General features: G+C 54.3%; 1 protein-coding gene across 2 annotated transcripts in view; it reads left to right on the forward strand.

Annotated features, from left to right (window-relative positions):
* The window catches only part of TESC (tescalcin), a 46,681-nt gene that overhangs the window by 16,622 nt on the left and 8,662 nt on the right, over positions 1-21,397 (forward strand). For both annotated transcript variants that reach the window (XM_032876195.1, XM_032876196.1), the window contains exons 2-3: positions 4,888-4,957; positions 17,232-17,312. In XM_032876195.1, the coding sequence (XP_032732086.1) occupies positions 4,888-4,957; positions 17,232-17,312 (151 nt within the window). The remainder of the gene's footprint in view (positions 1-4,887; positions 4,958-17,231; positions 17,313-21,397) is intronic.

Raw genomic sequence — 21,397 nt, forward strand, 5'->3', positions numbered from 1 at the left:
AGGGTATGAAACCAGCCCTCAGGTTGAAATCCGAAGCCACAGATAATGAGGTCACCATGCCTGCGCACCCAAGTGGCTCTGTCTCCCGTCTCCACGGCAACTGTGACCTCCTGGGGACCTGGAGATAGGGCTGAGAGGAACAGGGAAACAATTAAATCTTCCATCCTGGGAACCCCCGAGGGGGCCATGCACACACGGAGCAGGTGCCCGTAAGACTGACCCTCTGGGGGACCCCCGGACCTGAGAGTGCCTTGAAAGTAAGTTCGTGAGGCCCCAGACTTCCTACTGTCACTGTCATCTAAGTTGAGCCCCGAGCTCTTGGCTCCGGGAATCTGGGTACTGAAGACAGGTTGTTTTCCTCACCCCTCTGCTTTCAATTAGGCACCGCAGGAAGGGTTGTGTGCATGTGTGTGAGTGTGCACACACTTTGCGTGAAAGTAGCTGGAGGCTTCATGAGAGGAACCCGGTCTATGGCGATTTCTGGCTTATACACCTCTTCTTACCTGTGTGATCTTGAGCAAGTCTCCATGTTCCCATCTCTACAATGGGGCTAAAAGCCATCCTTACCCAATAGGGTTGATAGAGAGGGTTATGTGAGCCAGAGCTTAGCAGGAGTAGGGCCGGACTCCGTGAATGCTCAATGAATGTCAGCTGCTGTGGTTCTCATGCTTAGGAACATAATTAATTTTTTTTAAGATTTTTCATTTATTTATTTGACAGAGATCACAAATAGGCAGAGAGGCAGGCAGAGAGAGAGGAGGAAGCAGTCTCCCCGCCGAGTAGAGAGCCCGATGCGGGGCTCGATCCCAGGACCCTGAGATCATGACCTGAGCCAAAGGCAGAGGCTTAACCCACTGAGCCACCCAGGCACCCTGTAATTCATTTTTTAATGGCTTTATTGAGAGGTCATTCACATTCTGTACATTTCACCCATTTAACGTGTACTCTGTAGTTTTTAGTATAACCACAGGGTTGTGCACCCATCACCACAATCTAACTCGGAACCCTTTTATCCCTCCCAGAAGAAGCTCAGTACCTATTAGCCTGACTCCCTGTTCTTCCCTAGCCTCAGGCAAGCACTGGTCTACTTCGGATTTGCCTATCTGAGTGTCTCCTATAAACAGAATCATGTGACGGGTGGCCTTTGTGACTGGCCTCTGTCACTTAGCATCATTTTGAAGGTAACTCATCTGTCATAGAGGCTGTTGAGCATTTTTGGCTGTAATTTCTGAGAGCTATTTTTCATCGGATTAGTGTAATTTTTTTTTTAATTTGTGATCGAGTGCTGGGAGCGGCCGTTGATCACACAAAGGGAGGTGGCGTGGGGCATCAATAAGCAAATGAACAAACCTGAATCCATACACATTCTGCCAAACTGAACCCAAATCCTGGGTCTGCTTTTCAAGTTCAGTGGGCATCAGCAAGTTATCCAGCTCCTCAGATCCTCTGTGTGTTCTTCTGTAAAGTGGGAGCGTCTGTCTGTTCTCAGGTCGTAGAAAGGATTAAGTGAGAACGTGTGTTTGCAGGACAAGCTACACCACCAACGGATGAGTCATCTAGAGTGATGTTTTTGAGATCCCTGGGCTGTCCCATATGGGACCATATTGTGTGCCTAAAATATCCATTTACGTGACTAATAAATGATGCATTGCGTATTAGAGAAAATTTGGAAAATACAGAAGAATCAAAGCAAAACGAACCCTTTACTCCCACTACTGGGGGAGACCATCACTATTATTTCAGGGAAAATAAATCCAGATTTCCTTTTATTACTTATGCACGTTTGTATCTGTCTACATATTTCCCCCAGCATGAGGTCATGCTGCTCTTGTAGCAAGCTGTTGTGTTTTTGTTTTAAGTAGGCTCCAATGGGGGGCTTGACCTCGCCACTCGGAGATTAAGAGTCTCATGCTTGATGGGTGGACACCTGCGTGGCTCAGTTGGTGAAGCGTCTGCCTTTGGCTCAGGTCATGATCAAGCCCCGCATTGGGCTCCCTGCTCGGCGGGGAGTTTGCTTCTCCCTCTCCTTCTGCCTTTTCCCTCTCTCTCTCTGTGTCAAGTAAATAAACCCTTAAAAAAAAAGTTTCATGCTGTACCAACTGAGCCAGCCAGGTGCCCCAGCAAAGCTGTTTTTGAAGAACATCACATGAGGAATATATTTTCATGTCAGATATTCAATTGTCACTTTTCAAAAGCAACATGCTTTTTTTTTTTAAATAAAGATTTTTATTTATTTATTTGACAGAGAGAGATCACAAGTAGGCAGGGAGGCAGGCAGAAAGAGAGGAAGGGAAGCAGGCTCCCTGCTGAGCAGAGAGCCCGATGCGGGGCTCGATCCCAGGACCCCGGGATCATGACCTGAGTTGAAGGCAGAGGCTTAACTCACTGAACCACCCATACGCCCTGCTTTTTTTTTTTTTTTTTAATTGGCTAAGTATACCACAAAATATTTGACCAATCTGCTTTTGGTGAGCACTTAGATTGACTCCAGTTTTTAAGCTGTTAAGAATACGCAGGTGGGACACCTGGCTAGCTTCGTTGGTAGAGTGTGTGACTCTTGATCTCAGGGTTGGGTTATAAGTTTGAGCCCCACAATGGGCATGGAGATTACTTAAAAATAAAATCTTAAAAAAATAATATAAAAATGAATACCTTTATATATATTCATGTTTTGTTCTTGTTGGATTTTTGTTTTTAGGACAAATTCTTGTCAAGTAGAGTTACTGATTTTTTTTTAATTACTGAATTTTGCATGTAAACCTTTTATTGTGGTATCATGTATGGAAAAGTGTATCACTCATGAGCAAATGTTTCCGTGAACTTGAAATAGTATATTCCCAGTACCCAGAGGGCCCCCCTCATATCCCATTCAAATTGCTACTCTCCACTCAGGGGTAACCCTTATACTGACTTCTCTTTTTAAAAATTAAGACAGGGGTACCTGGGTGGCTCATTTGGTTAAATGTCCCGACTTTTGGTTTCAGCTCGGGTCACAGTCTCAGGGTCGTGAGTTTGAGCCCCACATCAGGCTTTCTCTGGGTGTGGGGCCTGCTTAAGATTTTCTCTTCCCCCTGCTCCCCTCTAAAAAAAAATATTAAGAGGTTGTCATCATCATCATCATTATTAGAGAAGTTTTAGATAAGTTCATAGCAAAATTCAGGGGAAATTACAGTTTTCACATATCCCCATTCCAACCCAAGTTTGGTCTCCCCCATTATCGATAACCGCCCAACAGAGTGGGATATAGTTGATAAACCTACATGACACATTATCATTGCCCCAAGTCCACTGTGTACATTAGGGTTCCCTCTTGGGATTGTAGGTTCTGTGGGTTTGGACATATGTACTGTCAGGCATTCCTCACAGTGGTACCTTACAGAATCCTTTCACTGCTATGAAAACCTTCTACTCTATTCATCCATCACCCCTCTGACCTCTGACAGCCACTGATCTCTCTTGTGTCTTCATAGTTTTGCCTTTTCCAGGATGTCCTATAGTTGGAATCATCCAGAATGTAGCTTTTCTATCCTGACTTCTAAAACCGTGGATGAGTTTTGCTTTGCCTGTTTTTGAACTTTATTTGGTTGGAATCCTAGAGTACATGCTCTTTCCTGTCTGACTTCGTTTGCTTGTTTTTAAGGTGTTTTTTTTTAAGATTTTATTTATATGAGAGAGAATGAGAGACAGAGAGCATGAGGGGAGAGGGTCAGAGGGAGAAGGAGACTCTCTGCTGAGGAGAGAGCCTGATGTGGGACTTGATCCTGGGACTCCAGGATCATGACCCGAGCTGAAGGCAGTCCCTTAAATCACCTGAGCCACCCCGGTGCCCCTAAGATTTAAAACATTTTTCAAAGTAATCTCTGTACCCAATGTGGTACTTGAACTCCCAACCCTGATATCAAGAGTCCCAAGCTCCACCAAACCATCCAGATGTTCATTTGTGTGTTTTTGAAACTCACCCAAGTTACACCACATTCTCTTGGTTCACTGCTGTATCCTATTGTATTGTGTGACTACACCATAATGTTTTGTGTTCTGCCATTGCTAGGTGTTTTGATAGCTTCCAGTTTAGGGCTATTGAAATAGTATTGCCATGAACCTCTGTGTGTACATTTTCTGATGAGCACAAGTGTGCGTTTCTTTTGGGTACGTATGCAGGAGCGGAATTGCAAGGTGGTCGAGTATACACACAACCTTGCTGAGACGCATGTGCTGTAAATAGCCATATCCTCCTCCAGAAAGCTGGTAATTGCCCTTGGTGGTTATCATCCTCTCCAAGGGTCGGTTTCTACATCTGTGATGGGGATACAGTCCTCTCCCAGGGGGTCATGGGGAAGAGATGAGTTCCCTCGCTGCACCAGATTCTCCTTCTGTGTCTCCCTGTGCATCTCCCAAATCACCCAGCACCAGCCTGAGCCACTTTTCCTTTCCATATCCTCTGTCTCGCCATATGAGACTGACCCTCTGAAGCCCCTTGCTCAGCTAGGAAGACGCCTGTCTTCAGAAGTGGGAGGGGAGGAAGTCCGAAGAATGGCTGGGATCCCTTTAGCAGGCTGGGGAAGGGGCGAATGACCTGGTTCATATTTGTACTGTCCTGGGGGCTGCTGTTAGTAGCCCAAGTTGTATCGCCAAGGGGATCAGAACAAATAACCCCAGAGGTGCTTGCCAGGAAGAATGGGAAACCCTTTGTAGGGGTCTTCTTCTGGTGCTGCTCAATATTGGCCGGGTGGGGAAGGCAGGGGATTGATGGAATGGGAAGGTGGGATGAGACAGGAGAGTGTCACCAGCCTTCTGCCGGTGGCTTCCAAGTTCGGGGGTCACTGATGTCTTCCTGTCTTTCTCTACCCCTCCTCCTTCCCCCTCTCCTTCCCCTCCCCTGCTTCTCAGTCTCCTCAGACCAGATCGAGCAGCTGCACAGGCGGTTTAAGCAGCTCAGCGGAGACCAGCCCACCATTCGGTAAGGTCTGCGGTTGGGTTCGGGCGTTGGGCATGTCCACGGCCCTTGACAATTTCTCTTTCCAGCTCTTTCTTTCTCTGAGTGTGCAGTGACTTTAGAAGAGCTCCTGGGTTACCCCATTTCCTGCAGCAAACCCGAAGTTGTTGTGATTCTTTTGGTCCCTTCTAGATGAGATGTTCTAGAGCCAATCTAGAGCCACACCGGTTTCTCTCAGCATCAGGAATGTGTAACTAGAGTGAAGACAGTGGCCAGTCCATCCTGCCTGCCTTACCCTGACTTCCCCAAACAGGACGTGCTCCTGGCCTCTGTGCTTAGAATCCCAGGTCGATGTTGAAGGTCTGTTGAATGTCTCTTGGCTCTGCTTCTTCTCAGTGGTCCATTCCGGCCTCAGGCAAGATGGTCGGAGCAGCCTCTGGTTTCTATCAAGGAAACTGGCCATCCTACATTGTGTTTTTAATGCTAATCTTGTAGAAGTTATGTAGGTTTAAGGGGGAATGCCTTAATCTATACTCCTTCTCCTAGAAGAGTGTGTTCAGTCTTAGATGCTGGTTGACTTATATGGAACTAGGTTAGTGAGACGTCCCAGTTAGCATGTTGGGTCATCACAGAGTTGGCCAAGAAGCTTGGAGTCAGACTGTAGCAAGCAGAGTTTCCAATGCAAAGTAAACAGCGTGCTACCACAAACTTCCTAACAGATGTAGTTTCCTAAAATAAATATTCAAGGTCTGAAGGTTACAGTCTTCGAAGTTCAAAACAAATATTTGAATAATCCAGGGGAAGCTTCCTCTGTCTTAGTGAACAGACTTAATCTTCACCTTAGTTTTATGGAAACTGATAGATGAAATATCCACTTTCCCTTGTCTGTCTGAACAAAAGCATGTTGTTAATCCCATGCTTTGTATTTTCAAAGCCTCCATTCCCAGAGCTTAGAGTCTCATGGTTCCTGTGGCCTCCTGTCTCAATGTGATTATATCCAAGGCAGAATGGTAGCCAGTTAGAAGTGGCATCTTTAATTCCATCCAGAACACCTGCTAAGCCCGGTAAAGAAGGGAGAGGAGCCCAGCAGAAAGCCACCTGGCTTCTCATTGGCTCTGAGAGTGTTACATGTATGAGTCCGAGCCAATCACCACGGCCGGTGCTAGAGACGCAAATTGGCCGTCCTCCCCCGCCCCCAAACTGTGAGGGAGTGGAGCTGGGTCCTCAGCCTGGGGCGGGGGGGGGGGGGGGGAGGTGGTTTCCTAGGGCAGGGTGGGCTGAGGAGCAGGTGCAGGGTGGGAACACCGGGGAGTCTAAGGGAAGTGGCAAGGGGACCGCTGCCCCTCCGTCCATCAGAAGTTTCTGGGCCCGTGCTCTGTGCCAGGTGCTCGTACCTGTGCTGGTGAATGCAGCTTACGGTGGGTGACATGTGAAAGTGGGGCCCCCTTTCTCAAGATAATTTTCCAGCAAGTGATGCCCCCAGCGCTGGACCAAGCTTCTGTGCTCAGGGGGTTTCTGGGTCTTGACTGTTGAGAGGTTTTGAGTTCAACTTCTGCATGTGTTTATAAGATTTCCAGACTTGGGGGAAGCAGAGGCGAAAATCCACACTTGGGAAACCAGTTGCACTGACATCCTCTGTGGCAGGGGCTGTGTGAGTGGGAGTGAGTTGCTTTGTGTCTCTGAGCCTGTCTCGTCACCTGTAAAGCGAGCACAGTCTGGCAGGGTTTGGTCTGGGCCGTGAGCGGAGACCTGCTGGAAGATTCCACTCAGCCCGTTTGTCGGCACTGGGCGGCCGGGCTGTCCTCCTCCCACCGCTGCTGAGGCCTCACGGAGCCACGCTGAGGGGCCAACGGGCAGATGTCTGTTCCTGGGGCCGGAGAGGAGGTGGGGAGCACAGGTGGTGTGTGAGGAGGCGGCTCTGATGCCCACGGAGCACCCCCCAGTTGGAGGTTCTAGCATTCGAGCCCCGTGTGGCCCAGGGGCCCCTCCTGCGCTTTGCAAGGACACACCAAAACACGAACTGAATGTGCTGTGCACACGCTCTTTCCCAGCGGGAGTGTGTGCCCAGATCGCTCGGGAACCTTCCTCATGCAGGCTTGGTTTTGGCCAGTGTGTGGGGCCCGAGACTCTGCATTTCTACCCAGCACCTGTGCCACACGCCCCCTGAGCGCCCGGCCTGGGGCGGAATAAGCGCTCAGCAGAGGAGGCCATGGCCCCCTGCCCCCGGGGCTCAGATGTCTGTCTGTGCAGTACTCACTGCCTCCTCTTGCCCCAAGCCTGTAGCCTCCCTTCTCCGCTCTGCATCCCTCCGCCTCAATCCAGGGTGGCCTTTCGGTCTTAGCAGCAGCGGGGTTTCTTCTGGAAGTCAGCCTCGATGATGCCCCTGCCCCATCAGCAACCTGTCAGGCTCCCCGGGCCCCTTCCGTCTTCCCTGTGACCACACACCGCGGTTTCTGCCTCCCCATGGGACGGTGAGTGTGAATGTTTGTGTGTGGTCCCCTGGGAACCAGGTAACCATGCAGGTTTGACTCACAGGTCTGGAGCGGAAGCCCAGACTCTGCATTTCCAACAAGCACATGTGGTCACGGACAGGTCAGCACCCCCCAGCATCCAGGAGGGTTCCCAGGAGCCCCTCTGGGTCGGGTGGGAGGAGACTGCACCCCTGCAGACCCTGGGGGGCCCGTGTTGCAGGCTCTTGTGGGCACACGAGCCATGGGCTCTGCCCCCCCCCCATCCTCCGCACCCACCCCCAGGACCATCCTACGCGTCATGCTTTTCCCACCTGGCCTCACACAAGCTCTGAGTGTGTCTTCCTGGCCCCAGGGAGCAGACCCTGCTCCCAGCCTCGGGGCTACCTGGTGCTCTGAGGTTATGTCCGTACTCTTCAGCTGGGGTCCACCAAGGTCTCCGGATGCTGGTTTTGGCTTTGCGGAGGTCTCCTTGTGGACCTTGTCTCCTCCAAGATAACCCTCCTCCCCCCCTGCACTCCCACAGCCTCCTCCTGGGGTGCCCCATCCCCCCGTTGACAGTGCAGAACGTAACTGTGGCCATAACGGACAGCGGGCCCCATGAGGGGCAGGAACTGGGTCTTTGTCCCTGGCCCTGGTGCTGTGTCCTGGGCTGGTGACATACCACAGGCACTGGGAGGACTACTACCGCTTGGTTGAATGAATGGGGGAGAGCAAAGTAATGAGGAAGAAATGAGAGTTTCTTGCCAATGTTCTGTATGAGCCACGAAGTGTGGAATCCGTGAGACTTGTTAACTCTGCGTCCCTCCACAGGGGGTGCGATTCCCCGGGGAAGACTTTATCCAGGGCCTGGTTCATAGGCATGTTCGTGGATGTAAGCGGTTCTTAATTGAGCGTGTTTTGTGTGCTCTGTAGCTGGAGCACGTTACTTTAGTCTTCTAAAACCCGACTGGAAGTCGTGGTAGGAACGCCTGTTCTCCCCATTTTACAGATGGGAAAGTCAGGCTCAGGTGCTGTGTCTGTTCCTGAGGCACACGGCTTCTACATAGAGGAGCTGGGATTTGAGCCCAGGGCTGACAGCCCTCTGTAAGGAAGCTGTGGGCATTGCCGTAACTTGGGAGTGGCCTCTTGGGGACCTCAGTCTCCCTGCTCTGCCCTCTGAGGACCCTCCACACCCATCATGCCGGGGTGGGCGTGTGTATTCTCCCATCACCGAAGCCCTAGCTCCCGTGTCTCATAACCTCTGCTGGGAGGCTAGTGGCAGCTGCACACGGTGACCGCCCAGCCCAGGGAGAAGGAGGTGATTGACCACAGTGTTTGAGGCAAACAGGCCTGCCTGAAGGGCCCCCTCCCAGAGCCACTTTGTTCCTAGTCTGTCTTTTAGGACCTGGGGAGGGTGATGAGGCAGGTTTTCAGGTCTCCTAGGTATTCCTGCCCATCTTCCCAGGACAGAAGGGGTGAGCAGCCCTGGGCTGGGTTCTGGTCCCCTGCACCTTCCCCACACTGCCAAGGGTTTCTCAGTGACCCTGGGCTGAGCCTTCAACCTCTCTGATACCTGGGCACATCCAACGAGCTGTGGGCTATGCTGCGGTTTCCGAGTAGGGAAGGGAACTTGACCTCATTAGCATTGAGCCTCATGAAAGGCATCGCCTGGGGTCCCCTGGGTGAGGCCCCCAGCACCACAGCCTGCAAGGGCTGTGCGAGGTAGCACTCTTTGCCCTGCCTTCTCAGAGAATGAGGTGCCCCGAGAGCCTTTTAGGATCCTGTGGGGCCGTAGTTGGGGTGGGGGGAGGGGTGGACACCTCAAGTGCAAAAAGCCCCTTAAAAGTGACCATTTAAATCTGCAGGTTTTAAACATAGACTCCTAGTAAGTTGTATCAGTTGCATTAAAAAAGTAATGAAGATTTGAGTTTCTGGATTGGTGACTTTGATAAATTGTCTATAGCTTAAAAAAACAAAAAATCCCACAAGGGAAGAAACACCAGAAGGGATTTAATTTTAACCCACCATCTCCTGCCCATGTCTGGTTGGTCCCTCGTCCTTCTGAAAATGATCTGAGGGTATCCAGGCACGGCTTCACTACAAGGCTTCACTCCGAGGCACGGGAGCTGCTATCTTGGAACCCCGCTGTGTGTGTGCCCAGCACCTGATTAAAAAAAAACAATAAAGCTGCATTCTTTTTCTTTAAGGGCTCCCCCTAAATTGTATATGTTTCAGGATCCCCCAAACCGAAGTCCTTTGTGACCACCAAACAGTGAGCTCTGAGTCCTCTTGGAGAAATGCTTGAATAGAAAACGGTCATTAGACACACTTATCGGGTACTGATGCTGTGCAGACCTCTGTCCCCCAGAGCTTTCCTTCTGTCAGGGAAGCCCTGCCCCTAAGTGACCCACGAACAGATATGAGGAAATTTCCCATCACGAGAGAAATGCAGTAATTGCCACTTGGGCCCCGTGTCTGTCTTTAGTTGGGACCAGTCACCGGGCAAGTGCCTTAAACAGCAAATGTAACTTCCCGAGCACACCGTGGCCGGCTCACCACCCCCCAGAAATAGATGCTGTGGAATCCTTCAGGGTGATGCAGGCCGGGAGGAGGTCTGACTAGATTGAGCCACGTAACAGAAATATTTTTAGATTCATCAGCCTCGGAACATGGAATGAATCCTGGAGTAAACAGAGCCGTGCACGTACGAGGTGGAGAGGAAGGGAGCAGGGTCCTGTGCTGATGGACACCAAAGCGCCGAGCGGCGTTCTTTCTCATTTAGTATTTGAAAGAGAGAGAGAGAGAGCTGGTGGGGGGGGAGGGAGAAGGAGAGGAAGAAGCAGGCTTCCGTACTGAGCAGGGAATCTGACGTTCAAGGTCGCCTCCCAGTCAAGCACGCGCGTGGGAGCCCCGGCTGCCGTTAGGGCTAATACGTGCACGCACAGGGCTGCACACCCACTGGCCCGGTCCCACGGGTCTCAGGAACCCCGTGACGTTCCCCCCATTATCCCGTCTTCCAGATTAAGAAACTGAGGCTGAAGAGGACAAGGTCCTAGCAGAGCTGGAGCCCCCGAATAGCTATTTTTTTCACCGTCTAGGATTTATTTTTGGGTGCGTTTACCTAGGGAGGGTCTTCCCTGCTTCGAAGAAAACCCAGAGCCCACAGTGATCCTATTGCTTTTCTCTAGAGTAAGGCCTTTTAATTGTAACCCATTCACTTTGCTTTTAACCCGTCACATAGCTAAAAATGTCCTTTTTTTTTTTTTTTTTTTTTTTTTAAGTACTCCCAACAGTGCTGAGGCTCTGCCTGCATCATTAGGCTGTTTTGCTGTCAGTGTGTAATGAACTCTGAGAGTTGATGAGGATGAGTCCTCCCTTGGAAGCCTCAGCCTGCCTGGTGCACGTTCATCTGACAAAGAAAATCCCATAGAACTCCCCAGGCGACAGTGGGTGGGAGAGCGGTCTCTCCTGTCCACTCAGGTGACAGGGAGAGCCGGACAGGAGAGTCCGTTGGGTGTGAAGGGTGCTGAGATGTCCCCAAAGCAGGACGGAGCTTTCTAAAGGGACTTGATGAATTCACAGGCACTCGAATGTACGGTTTTTACAGAGACCCTTTCCAGGGAGGTTTCACCCTGACTCGGCCCTTGCTTGTGGAAGCAGGTGGTCGGGCCTTCCGTGGCTGGTTCTGGCACCCCAGATGCTGGAGTGAATGACCCGTGTGCTCCCTCTGCCTCTCCTGGGGGGGGAGCTCCTGCTGTGGGGGAGGGGTGGGGCCCATGTGTGGGGCGCATGGAGAGAGGAGGGAGGGAGGGTCGGAGAGGTGAGTAGCCGGGGAGCGAGTTCATCATGTCTGAGCCTTGGAAAGACATGGGACGAAGGGTGCGTCGTCTCTTGGGACCGTGGTGGGGAGAGGAAGCTTCTTGCAGGGTTTCTGGTGGCCTTTGGGGCTGGAGAATCTACATGTGTGAGTGTATGCGAGGGGGTGTTCTGTGTACTGTGGCGAGCAGAGCACACCTTGGGGCTCTGCCCGCCAGATGCCAGTAACACCCCTTCCCTGGGACGACACCAGAAATGGCCCCCCAACGTGGCCAGGTGTTCCCTGGGGGTTGAGCACTTGCCACCCTCTGGTCTCTGGTCAAGCATCACCTTTGCTAGGAGGCCTTTCTTGATCACCCCCCTGAGACCTTGGCCAGTTCGCCGGGTCTCCATCCTGTCCTTGCCTGGTTTGCTTGCAAAGCGTTCGCGGCTGCCTGAGCCCCTCTGTTTTCCCTCTGTCTTCTTTCCCCTGCTGGAATCCCAGGAGGGGTCGTGTCTGTCCTGTTCACTGCTGAAGCCAGCACCTAGAGCAGTGTCTGGCCCATGGAAGGTGCTGGAATCCTTGTTGCTTCCCCTGTGATGAGGACATGGCAGGTGTAGGGAGGGCAGCTGGGTCCGGGCCTGGAGCGGGTATGGGTGAAGCTGAGAAAGCATGTGGCAGGGAGGAATGACGTTGGTGATGCCACCCCCGGCTTTCGGAAGAGGGACTTACCCAACGGCAAGGGGCCCAGGGCTCTTTCTGCCAGAGCTTTTGTGCAAAGGCACGTGGATGGGAGACACAAATGCCTGGTGCATTTAGGGACTTTTCTTAAACCTTAACCATCACACAAGTTCCCTGGGATCATGTTCAAGTGCCGGTTTTGATTCCGGGCCAGCTCAGGCTCCGTTTCTCACAAACTGCGAGTGATGCTGATGCTGCCGGTCCAGGGACCACACTTTGAGTTTGCCTAGCATTGGCTGGGGAGACCCCTGCATGATATGTGAGGCTTGGCCCCTTGTGCGAGAGTCCTGTGGGGGCCAGTTTCCCAGTAAGTAGCATCTCGTGGCCCTTATGTGGGGAATATCACCTGCTAAATGGCGGGGCAGGGGGCAGGGGGTCCAGGAGAGTCGCAGGCAGCGCCCGAGTGAAGACGTCTCTTGGATGGACCATGGAACCTTGGGGGCCCTGCTGCGTCCTCAGCTCTCGGGCTACTCCCTGCTGGTGGCAGAGGACACCCCCGAGCCTGCAGAGAGAGCTTTGCGGTTGAGCTGGTCCTCGGAGCTGCCGGAAACCAGCCCACACCACGGCTTGAGGAAGGGCCCCTCGTTGGTGGTTTCTTAGTCTTTCCTTCCCTTGCGGGCTGGATGCTTCTTGCCTTCTTTGTGGGTCTCAGATGGGGCCTCTAGAGGCTGTAGCAGGGGGAGGGGAGCAGATCCCCAACCAAGATTTCAGTCCTTCTCTCTCTTTCAAGTAAAAACCTGCAACCCGGAGGAAGTAGCAAGGGTCAGGAAGTATATGGGGCCGTTAGAGCACCATTCAAACTCCCCTCCCGGCTGGGGGACCGTGGCCTCCTCACTTCACCTCCCTGGACCTCAGTTTCTTGCCTGTCAAAGGGGGATTATGGGTGTGTGGGGGCTGATTAAGCATGGCAGTGTTTGCAAAGCACTTAGCACAGCCTGTGGATGCTGGTGGGGTGGGGAGAGTTTAAGCCACGGAGCTCAACCCCCAGGAAGAGATGTGCAAGTTGTGTGCCCCTGGGGCCTCTGTGGGGAACCTCTCCCTGCTGGCCACTGCAGCAGCATCGCTCCTGCCCCCCCTCCCGTCAGCTCTGGCCCCAGAGCCCTGGGCTCATGGGGAACAGAGTCCTTTCCCTTGGCGGCAGCCTGGGCCTGGACACGTGCTGCTGAGCCGGTTCTACCAGCCCAGTGGGCGCTGGGGGCGGGTGGGAAGGAAGGAGAATAGGACCGAAACCAGCATTTATGGGGCATTAAACCATGGTCAGCCTTTCCCAGGCTCTGGGCTCCAGGCCTGCAGTCGCCTTGTTGAAAAGGGAAGTTGGCAAATATCCGGGAGGGTCCCCAAGGGCCAGACAGCGAGACCTAAGTCTTCCTAGCATCTGCTTCCCCTGGGTACTGCGCACTGTCTGTCCGTCAGTATCCTTCTTAGCAATAAGAAGCTTCTTTACCTCTGCCTCAATTTCCCTGTCTTTAACATGGGGACAAGCGTCTGCCTTATAGGAGAAGAATGTAAAGCTCGTAGAGTGGCACCTGTCACCTTGGAGTGCACAGAAGGTTAGCTGCTGTTATTACTGTCCTAATTTTATTGTAAAGATTTATTTCAGAGAGAGAGAGAGCGCACGTGCGTACATGCATGTGAGCAGGGGGAGGGGCAGAGGGAGACAGAATCTTTGAGCAGACTCCCTGCTGAGCGCAGAGCCTGATGCAGGGCTCCATCCCAGCTCCCCGAGATGTTGACCTTAGCCCATACCAAGCGGCAGCAGCCTAACCTGAGCCACCCAGGCACCCCGATTGTCCTAATTTTTAAGTGACGAGCTCACTGTGTGTCAGGCGGTGTGCTAAGCTCCCTATGAGTATTTACCGGATTTCTTAATTTTATCAACCCTGTGACACTATCCAGACATTCCCATGACCCCCATTCTACAGCTGAGGAAACTGAGCCTTGCCCAAGGGCACGTGCCTGGTCAGGAGCAGATCCTGAACCGGCCCCGGGTGTGCTTGATTTCACGGCCCCTCTGCTGTGGGCAGTGCTGGGTGTGCAACCCCCGAATTCACAGACGAGGAAACTGAGGCATGGAACGTCTGTCAGGTGAGGAAGCTGAGGTTTGAGTGTGGGTCTAGTGGGCGTCTGAGGACTGAGGAGCAAGGACAGCTGGGCTTCAGAGACACCTGCAGAGACCTGCCGGAGGCTGTGATGTCCGGACCCGGGACGCTGTGCCCCCAGCCGGATTCCTAGCATCTGCCTCACCTCCGCCCCTGACAGTGGAAGGCCAGGCCTCTTCTTGTTAATTTTCTTCTGTAGACACGTGGTCAGGCTCTGTGAGGTCCTTCTTTCCTCCGCCATCAGCCCCAGGGAGCTTCTGGCCCTTTGTGGGATCTCATGGGGGCTGGAGAGGGCTGCTGGCGCATCCCTTCTTGCCCAGGGCCCGTGTTTCTCAGCCCCCTAGAACCTGCAGCTTCCCCGTTGCTGGCTATTTCCTTCTGGGGAATTAACCAGACCCATTTCCACGTCCCAGGTGTGTCCCCAAATAGGATGCTTCTGGCAGCTCTGGGGGACCGCTCCTCTGACAGCCCAGCAAGGCTCAGCTGGGGAATCCAAGGGCAAGTCCTGGGAGCAGCTGAGAGGTCTGAACACCTTGGCAGAGGGACTGAGGCTGGCATTAGCCAGATGCTCAGAATGGATGAGGAGCCCAGCCTAGCCCACATCTCACCACGCCTTCCGCTCCGAGGCTCGCTCTGCCCACGGCTCTCTGAGCACCTGAGCCGACCCCAGCGGCGCGAGGCACTGAGCACGTGGTGTGTGAAAGCTTCTGTCTATGGCATCTGTGTGCCCACTTTATAGATAGGAAACCGAGGCCAAGGCCAGATTAGCAGTGGCCTGGACCCCTGACCAATGAAAGCCAGAGAGGGGTTGAGGGGTCTCAGCCACAAATTTGCTGGCCACTTCTTTTCCCTTCGCCCAGAATTCTCTCTCGCTCTCCATGTGGCTTCTCTGACCTGACCTGTCCCTGTGCGGGGGGGTCTCTGGGCATTCCGTTTCTGGTCTCCCATGGGGGTCTCTGGCTCTGCTAGTGGGGAGGGCAGCACACCCAGAGAAAGGTGTCAGCTCCCAGAGAGGGGACCGTACAGCCTGCACAGACCCCAACCCCACCCAGGTCAAAGGCAGAGCACTGTCTGCCTCAGAGCCGCCTCCTGTCCCTCCCTGCTCTCCCCTCCCGCCCCCGAAAGCAGTTGACCTCTCCTGCTTTCTGGCCGCATGGTTTAGTGCTGGTACCTTTCGTTCTTTATATAAAGAGGGTCACAGTGCAATGTTTCTTTGCTTTTGGTTTTTCAGCCTCTCTTGGGGAAATTTTTTAGATGCCTTATTGAGCTATAACGCACGTATTCTACAGTTTACCTGTTTGAAGTACGCAGCCAGTTTGAGGTCATTGCCGTCACTCTCTCTCCCCTCCCCGCTACGAAAGCCTGTACTGACCAGTCCCGACCCCTGCTCGCCCCCTGCCTCTGGGTCTGTCCTGGGGGGGGCCGACTCTGGTCATCGCAGATAAAAGGATCCTCTGGGATGTGACCATTTGTGTCCAGCGCTTTCTGCTCAGTCCCGTGCCTTCGAGGTGGTCTGCATGGCAGTTTGCCTCGACACTGCGATCCTTCTTGTGACCAACTAGTACTCTGTCATGCCAGGCATCTGTTCTGAGCGCGCCCCCTTCTTCAGCCCTGGGATCAGAGGAATCCAGAATGTGGCGTCCACGGACGCTGGCTCCCGAGTTTGGCCCGGTGTCCCCTGAGCCAGCCCCACCGGGAGCCCTGGGGGTGGGGACAGGAAGCAGTGTGGGGGTGGCAATGGGGTCACGGAGGCATCTGGGCGCCCGAGCCGGGCTCCCCTTTCCCCTCTGGGCCTCAGCCTCCCCGTCTGTAAGGTGGGGGCAGGACAGATCAGCCACGTGCTTCTGAAAGCTTCCAGCTTTGTGTTTGAGTCTTTGTGTACGTGACATCTCCTTGTTCCCGCCAGGTGTGAGCTCGAGTTTTGAGCCCCAGCTCTGTTGTCGACCCCAGCCCTGGACACTCTCAGCTTAAGGAGCTGATGTCCCACCTCCCCTGCCTGGGCGTGCCTCCTAGCTCCCCGGGGTCCCCAGCCTGGGCCTTGGGTCCCTCCCAAGGCCACTGCCCCTTGAAGTCCATGGAATAGAAGAAGAAGGTGAGTGGGAGGCAGATTCTGAGAACAAAGGATAACTTTTTGTGGGCAGGTCAGGCAGGTAAGGACCTTTGCTGCCTCGTTACCTGCGGACCCACAGCCTGTCCCCTACCCAGTGACCCCTTTGCCCAGCGATGGTGCTGTTGGGTTTGAAATTTATCCTCTTCTGTCACCAGCATCTTTTTTTTCTAAACAGCTTTCCTGAAATAGGCTTCACATACCATACAACTCGCCCTTAAAATGTACAGTTCCATGGCTTTTGGTATCCTCGCAGCTGTGCGTCCAACCCCACGATTTCTGAATCTTTTGATCATCCCCTAGAGAGCCTGTACACTCAGCGGTCCCTGCCCATCGTTCCCACGCCCCTGGTCCCTGGCCGCCGCCGGTGTCTGTTCCATTTCTGTGGATCTGCCTCTTTGAGACATTGTGTGTGAACAGGACCCCATACTGTGCAGTCTTGGTGCATGGCTGCTTTCACTCGGCCCCTGTGATGTGTTCAAGGCCCAGTTGCATTGCCACATGGACCCGCGTCCTTCCTTTTCATGGCTGAATAATACTCCGTTGTCTCGATGGACCGCGATTTACCTGCTTCTCAGGTGACTGACCCTTGGGGGGTTTGCAGTGTGTGGCTGCTACGAGTGATGCTTCTTGCCGTCCGTGGATGTGTTCGGAGGCGGATGCGTGGTGTGGAAGGGCTGGGTCCTGGCTCACTCTCCCCTCCACCTGCTGAGGTCCTGCCAGCCTGTCTTCCGGGCCCAAACCAGCAGTCTGCTACCCCGAGTCCAGACTGGCCAAAGCAGGCTCTCCTCACTGGGGGTCTGTGATGGGCCTTGGGGGGAGGGGTCTCTGAGCCCCCGGAAAGGGGTGCACATCTTGTGTCTCTGCATTTTCTGGGGGGTGAAGCTCTGGGACACAGAGCATCTCGGAGCTTTCAGATCCTCCCAGCAGTCAGCGGGGAGAGTAGGGACCAATCAGTGCTGTGTGTTCCAGGCCTGTCTCTGGACCGTTCTTATGGGACCTGCTCAGGATTGAGAAATAGAGCCCGTAAGTGCTAACACACCACATGACCTTGGCTTTTTTCCTCCTCTCTCTTTCCCCGGTGCTCCTGCTTCCTGGGGCCCAGCAAGGAGAACTTCAACAATGTCCCTGACCTGGAGCTCAACCCAATCCGATCCAAAATCGTCCGTGCCTTCTTCGACAACAGGTGTGTCTCTGTCCCTGAACCGGCCCCATGGCGGGTGACTTTGGCCTCGAGAGAGTGTTTCACCCTTGCACCTTCTTACAGCCCCGGAAGCCAACACAGAGAAGAGGGGGCAGCGCTGAGTAGGAGTTAGAGGCACAGCCCGGGCTCAGGCAGCCCCAGCACTGGGTTCGTGGCTGGTTGACTCTGGGCAGCTCACTCAGTCCCTCAGGCCTATTCAGCAGTAAGCTGCAGCCGCATAACAAATTGTCCCGATACTTAGTGGTTCCAAACAAATACTTCTTATCTCACTGGTCCTGCCCATCAGAGATCCAGGGGCAGACTAGCCGGGTTCTTGGGTTCAGGGGCAGCCGGGGCCTCTGTCATCTGAAGGCTTGACCGGGGCAGGCTCTGTTTCCAAGCGGGGACTGTCCCCCAGGTCTGCTCACGCATGGCAGCTGCTGGCCTCCCGCAGAGCGACGTCCACGTGAGAGAGAGAGGAGGGGAGCTTGAACCCCTGAGCTGGAAGACCCCATTTTTTTGGTAACCTAATCTTGTGAGGGAAATCCCATGGTTTTCGCTGTGCTCTCTTCATCAGAAGTGAGTCTCTAGGTCAGCCCACAGGAAGAGAGGGGACTACACGGGCGCTGGCTGCAAAGAGGCCGGAATCACTGGGAGCTGTCTCAGAGGCTACCTCAGTTTCAGTATCTGTAAAATGGAGGTCACGATAGCATCTGCCTCTAGGAGTTGCTGAGGGAGCTCTGAGATGATGTGTGCTAAGGAGTTGGCTGTCATTCAGCTTGTTGCTCCGATGTGCAGAGAAACTGAGGCATAGAGCAGTGGTGCAGTGTCCCAGAGCTGAGGCTCCAACCAGAGCTCATGCCCTCAGATGTCCAGCATTGTTGGAGCTGACTTGCGTGACTGTGTGGAGACTCACTGTGTCTGAGGCTCTATCAGGAGCTGGGTGGCATACGCCCTCCCTAGCCCGCCAGGGCCCCCGGCCTGACCTCTTATGTCTACACAGATGGCTGAGAAACCAGGAGAACTGGCAGAAAGAGGAAGGAAGGGAACAGGCGTCTTGTGGCCAGTAAATGGGTGGTGACTTCCCAGGCCGGTTTCAAGTTTGTGAGCCTGAGCCACTGAGCTCTGGTTCTGCTAAGGCTATGCAGCCTGAAGCAAGGTGCTCAGTCTCCCTGAGCCTCCCCTCGTCATGGGTGGGTGGTAGGTGGCCTCAGCTTCCCACAGGGCAAGGCCAGAGAGACTGATCAAGTGTTAATGAGACAAAGCCGAGAGAGAAGGTGTTCTGGGAGGACTGAACGGCATGTGCAAAGGTCCTGTGGCACAAAAAAGTGGAATGAGTATGTGTGTGGCAGAAAGGAGGTCTGGCCAGAGCACAGAGAGGCCGTGCGAGATGAGAGATGTCGGGAGGGCAGAGCTGCAGCGTGTGCAGCCCCCTGACCAGCAAGAGAGGTCTTAACCTTAACCTGGGAGCAGCAGCAGGGCGGCTCTGACAGGTTTAAGGCAGGGTGGGGATCGCACACTCTGGCTGCCGGTGAGCTGTGGGTGACAGAGGCCCAGGAGGAGGTGTCGTGTGGTCCCCAGGCTGGAGACAGGGCTGCTGAGTGGAGGTGGAGAGCAGTGGGCAGCTTTGTGTCACCTGCGGGGGAAGAAGAGGGGACAGAGGGAAGGCTGGGTCTGGGGTTGGAGGTGAGCCACCAGTGTCAGAGAAATCTACACAGATGATTGTTACCTTTGCCAGGGATGGCACACGGTCCTTGGTGAAGAAGAGGTTGGAATCTCCTTTTTGGTCCTGGTTCTGCCTGAAGTATCTGGGGAGGAGGCCTGGGGTGGGCTGGAGGCAGCGCCGGGGGTGGGAAGGGGCTGACCGGTGGTGATGGGGGCCACACTGGGGGAGGTCTCCCCCAACATGGAGTTGACACGGATGTTGGGGTCTGAACTTGAAGGTCTCACAGAGCGACCAGAGCCCAGGAGTGCCTGGCATGAGATGGGAGTGTGCATGAGGATGTGGGCCCACGCCTGCCAGCATGTGTCCGTGAGGCTTGTTTCCAAAAGGCTCTGTGCAGACCTGGCCCCTCGGGAAGCTGGCCAGATATCAGGGACGCAGTCTTCTGTGGGGCGGAGCTGGGGGGCTGGTGGCTCCCGTAGCATGAGGTGAGCGAGGGAGGGACGAGGGCGGAGGCCTGCTCGTACCAGCTGCCTCCTGGGGCCTGCGGGGCTGGCCTGGACCAGGGCCTAGCAGGCGGGTCCCCTGACCCTCCCTGGCGCCCTAGCAGGGAGTGTGTTCAGACTGGAGAGACGGCGCTCCTGGCATGGAGGAAAACATTCTGGGTCCTGACTGGGGCGTGGGTTGCACAGGTGCACACTGTTCAAATGCAAAATCTGTGCCTTTGACTATATGTAATTATTTATTAAAACAAATCTGACCTTGGGTTGAGCTTGGCTTTCATCCGTCACCCCTGGGAATGGGGCGCGGCTCCAGGAGCTGTGTTGTTGGCTCGCGGGGTGGCCTTCAGGTATTTGCTGGGCTGCCGCCTAAGAGTGGTGGCCTCTGCTGAGAGGACAAGGCGTGGGCGTGGGGCTGGAGCTGTGGCCTCTGTCTGGCTAGGAGACAGGAAGGAAGGGCCCACGCAGGCAGCCACTGGACTCCAGGCCAGCCAGTCAGAGGCGGGAGAGACTCCCCCCCTGCCCCTTACTTAGAGGGTCGGAAGTCAGGACAGCCACCGGAGGGCTGGGGCAGGTTCAGTGCTACCTGCTGGGAGGGAGGGGCAGGGACGTTAGTCGGTGGGGGAATGCTGAGTGTCCAGAAGGTGGACATCGAACCAAACCTGGGGGGACCCCTGCAGAGTGGAGAGTGGCAGGAGGGGTTGTCTGGGGCTGGGCCGGGGTGGATGGTGAGACCAACACCCGCCTTCTGGGGCCCGGGGGAGCAGGGAGAGGGATTGGGACTTAACAACTGAGATTTGAAGCCTCTGGAGGGCTTGAAGCAGGGGAGAAATAGAGTCCAGTTTGCGTTTTTGCAAAGCTCCTTCTGGTCCTGGGGAGGGTGGCAGGTGGGTGAGTGGGGCAGGAGCGTGGAAATCTGTGAAGAGGGCAAGATTGAGGAAGGGCTGGCCCTGGGGGCGTGCGGCCAAGAGCCTGTATACCCTTCTCCATCCTTCACTTTTTTTTTTTTTTTTTACGATTTTATTTCTTTATTTGTGTGAAAGAGAGCGAGTGCACAAGCAGGGGGAGCAGCAGGCAGAGGGAGAAGCAGGCTCCCCTCCGAGCAGGGAGCCCAAGGCGTGCTCAGTCCCGGAACCTGAGCTGAAAGTAGATATTTAACCGACTGAGCCACCCAGGCGTCCCCACGTCCTTCGCTTCCTGTCCTGGAAGTTCCGAGGGGGTGAGGGGAGGACTTTGGAGTGGGGTCCAGAGACAGGGTTTTCCTCTCAAGACAGACCAGGGTCAGCCTGACTTCCTAAGACGCTTGCGGACCCAGACTGTGGACAGAGGAGCCGCCTTGGAGGGCGGCGTGAGCCCTTCCCCACCTCCAAGGGCTCCGTTCCTTACAGGATCGTCAGAAAGTTCAGGATGAGAAAGATTGCTCTAAACTGAGCATCCTTGTGGGGCACCTGGGTGGCTCAGTGGGTTAAAGCCTCTGCCTTCGGCTCAGGTCATGATCCCAGGGTCTTGGGATCGAGCCCCGCATCGGGCTCTCTGCTCAGCAGGGAGCCTGCTTCCCTCTCTCTCTGCCTGCCTCTCTGCCTACGTGTGATCTCTGTCTGTCAAATAAATGAATAAAATCTTAAAAAAAAAAGAAAACTGGGCATCTTTATGAGGAATGAAAAGGGCCCCTCCTAGCACCTTCTGAAATGCACGTCGCTGGGACAACCTCAAGCCTGTCTTGACTTATTAAAAGATCTGAAGTTATCGGTAAACTTTGCGCCTTGGCTGTAAACCGATGACTCAACGCTGCTGAGCCCATTGCTACTGGAGCTGCGAGCAGCCGAGAGCAAGCAGGAGTCTGCCAGCTTCTTCTGTAAAAGGCCACAGAGTCAATATTTCAGGCTTCGTGGGCCACGCATGCAGTGTCTGTCGCACGGCTCAGC

This window comes from Lontra canadensis, unplaced genomic scaffold (genome assembly GCF_010015895.1).
Source record: "Lontra canadensis isolate GAN:19392208 unplaced genomic scaffold, GSC_riverotter_1.0 scaffold58, whole genome shotgun sequence".
NCBI classification, from domain to species: Eukaryota; Metazoa; Chordata; class Mammalia; order Carnivora; family Mustelidae; genus Lontra; species Lontra canadensis.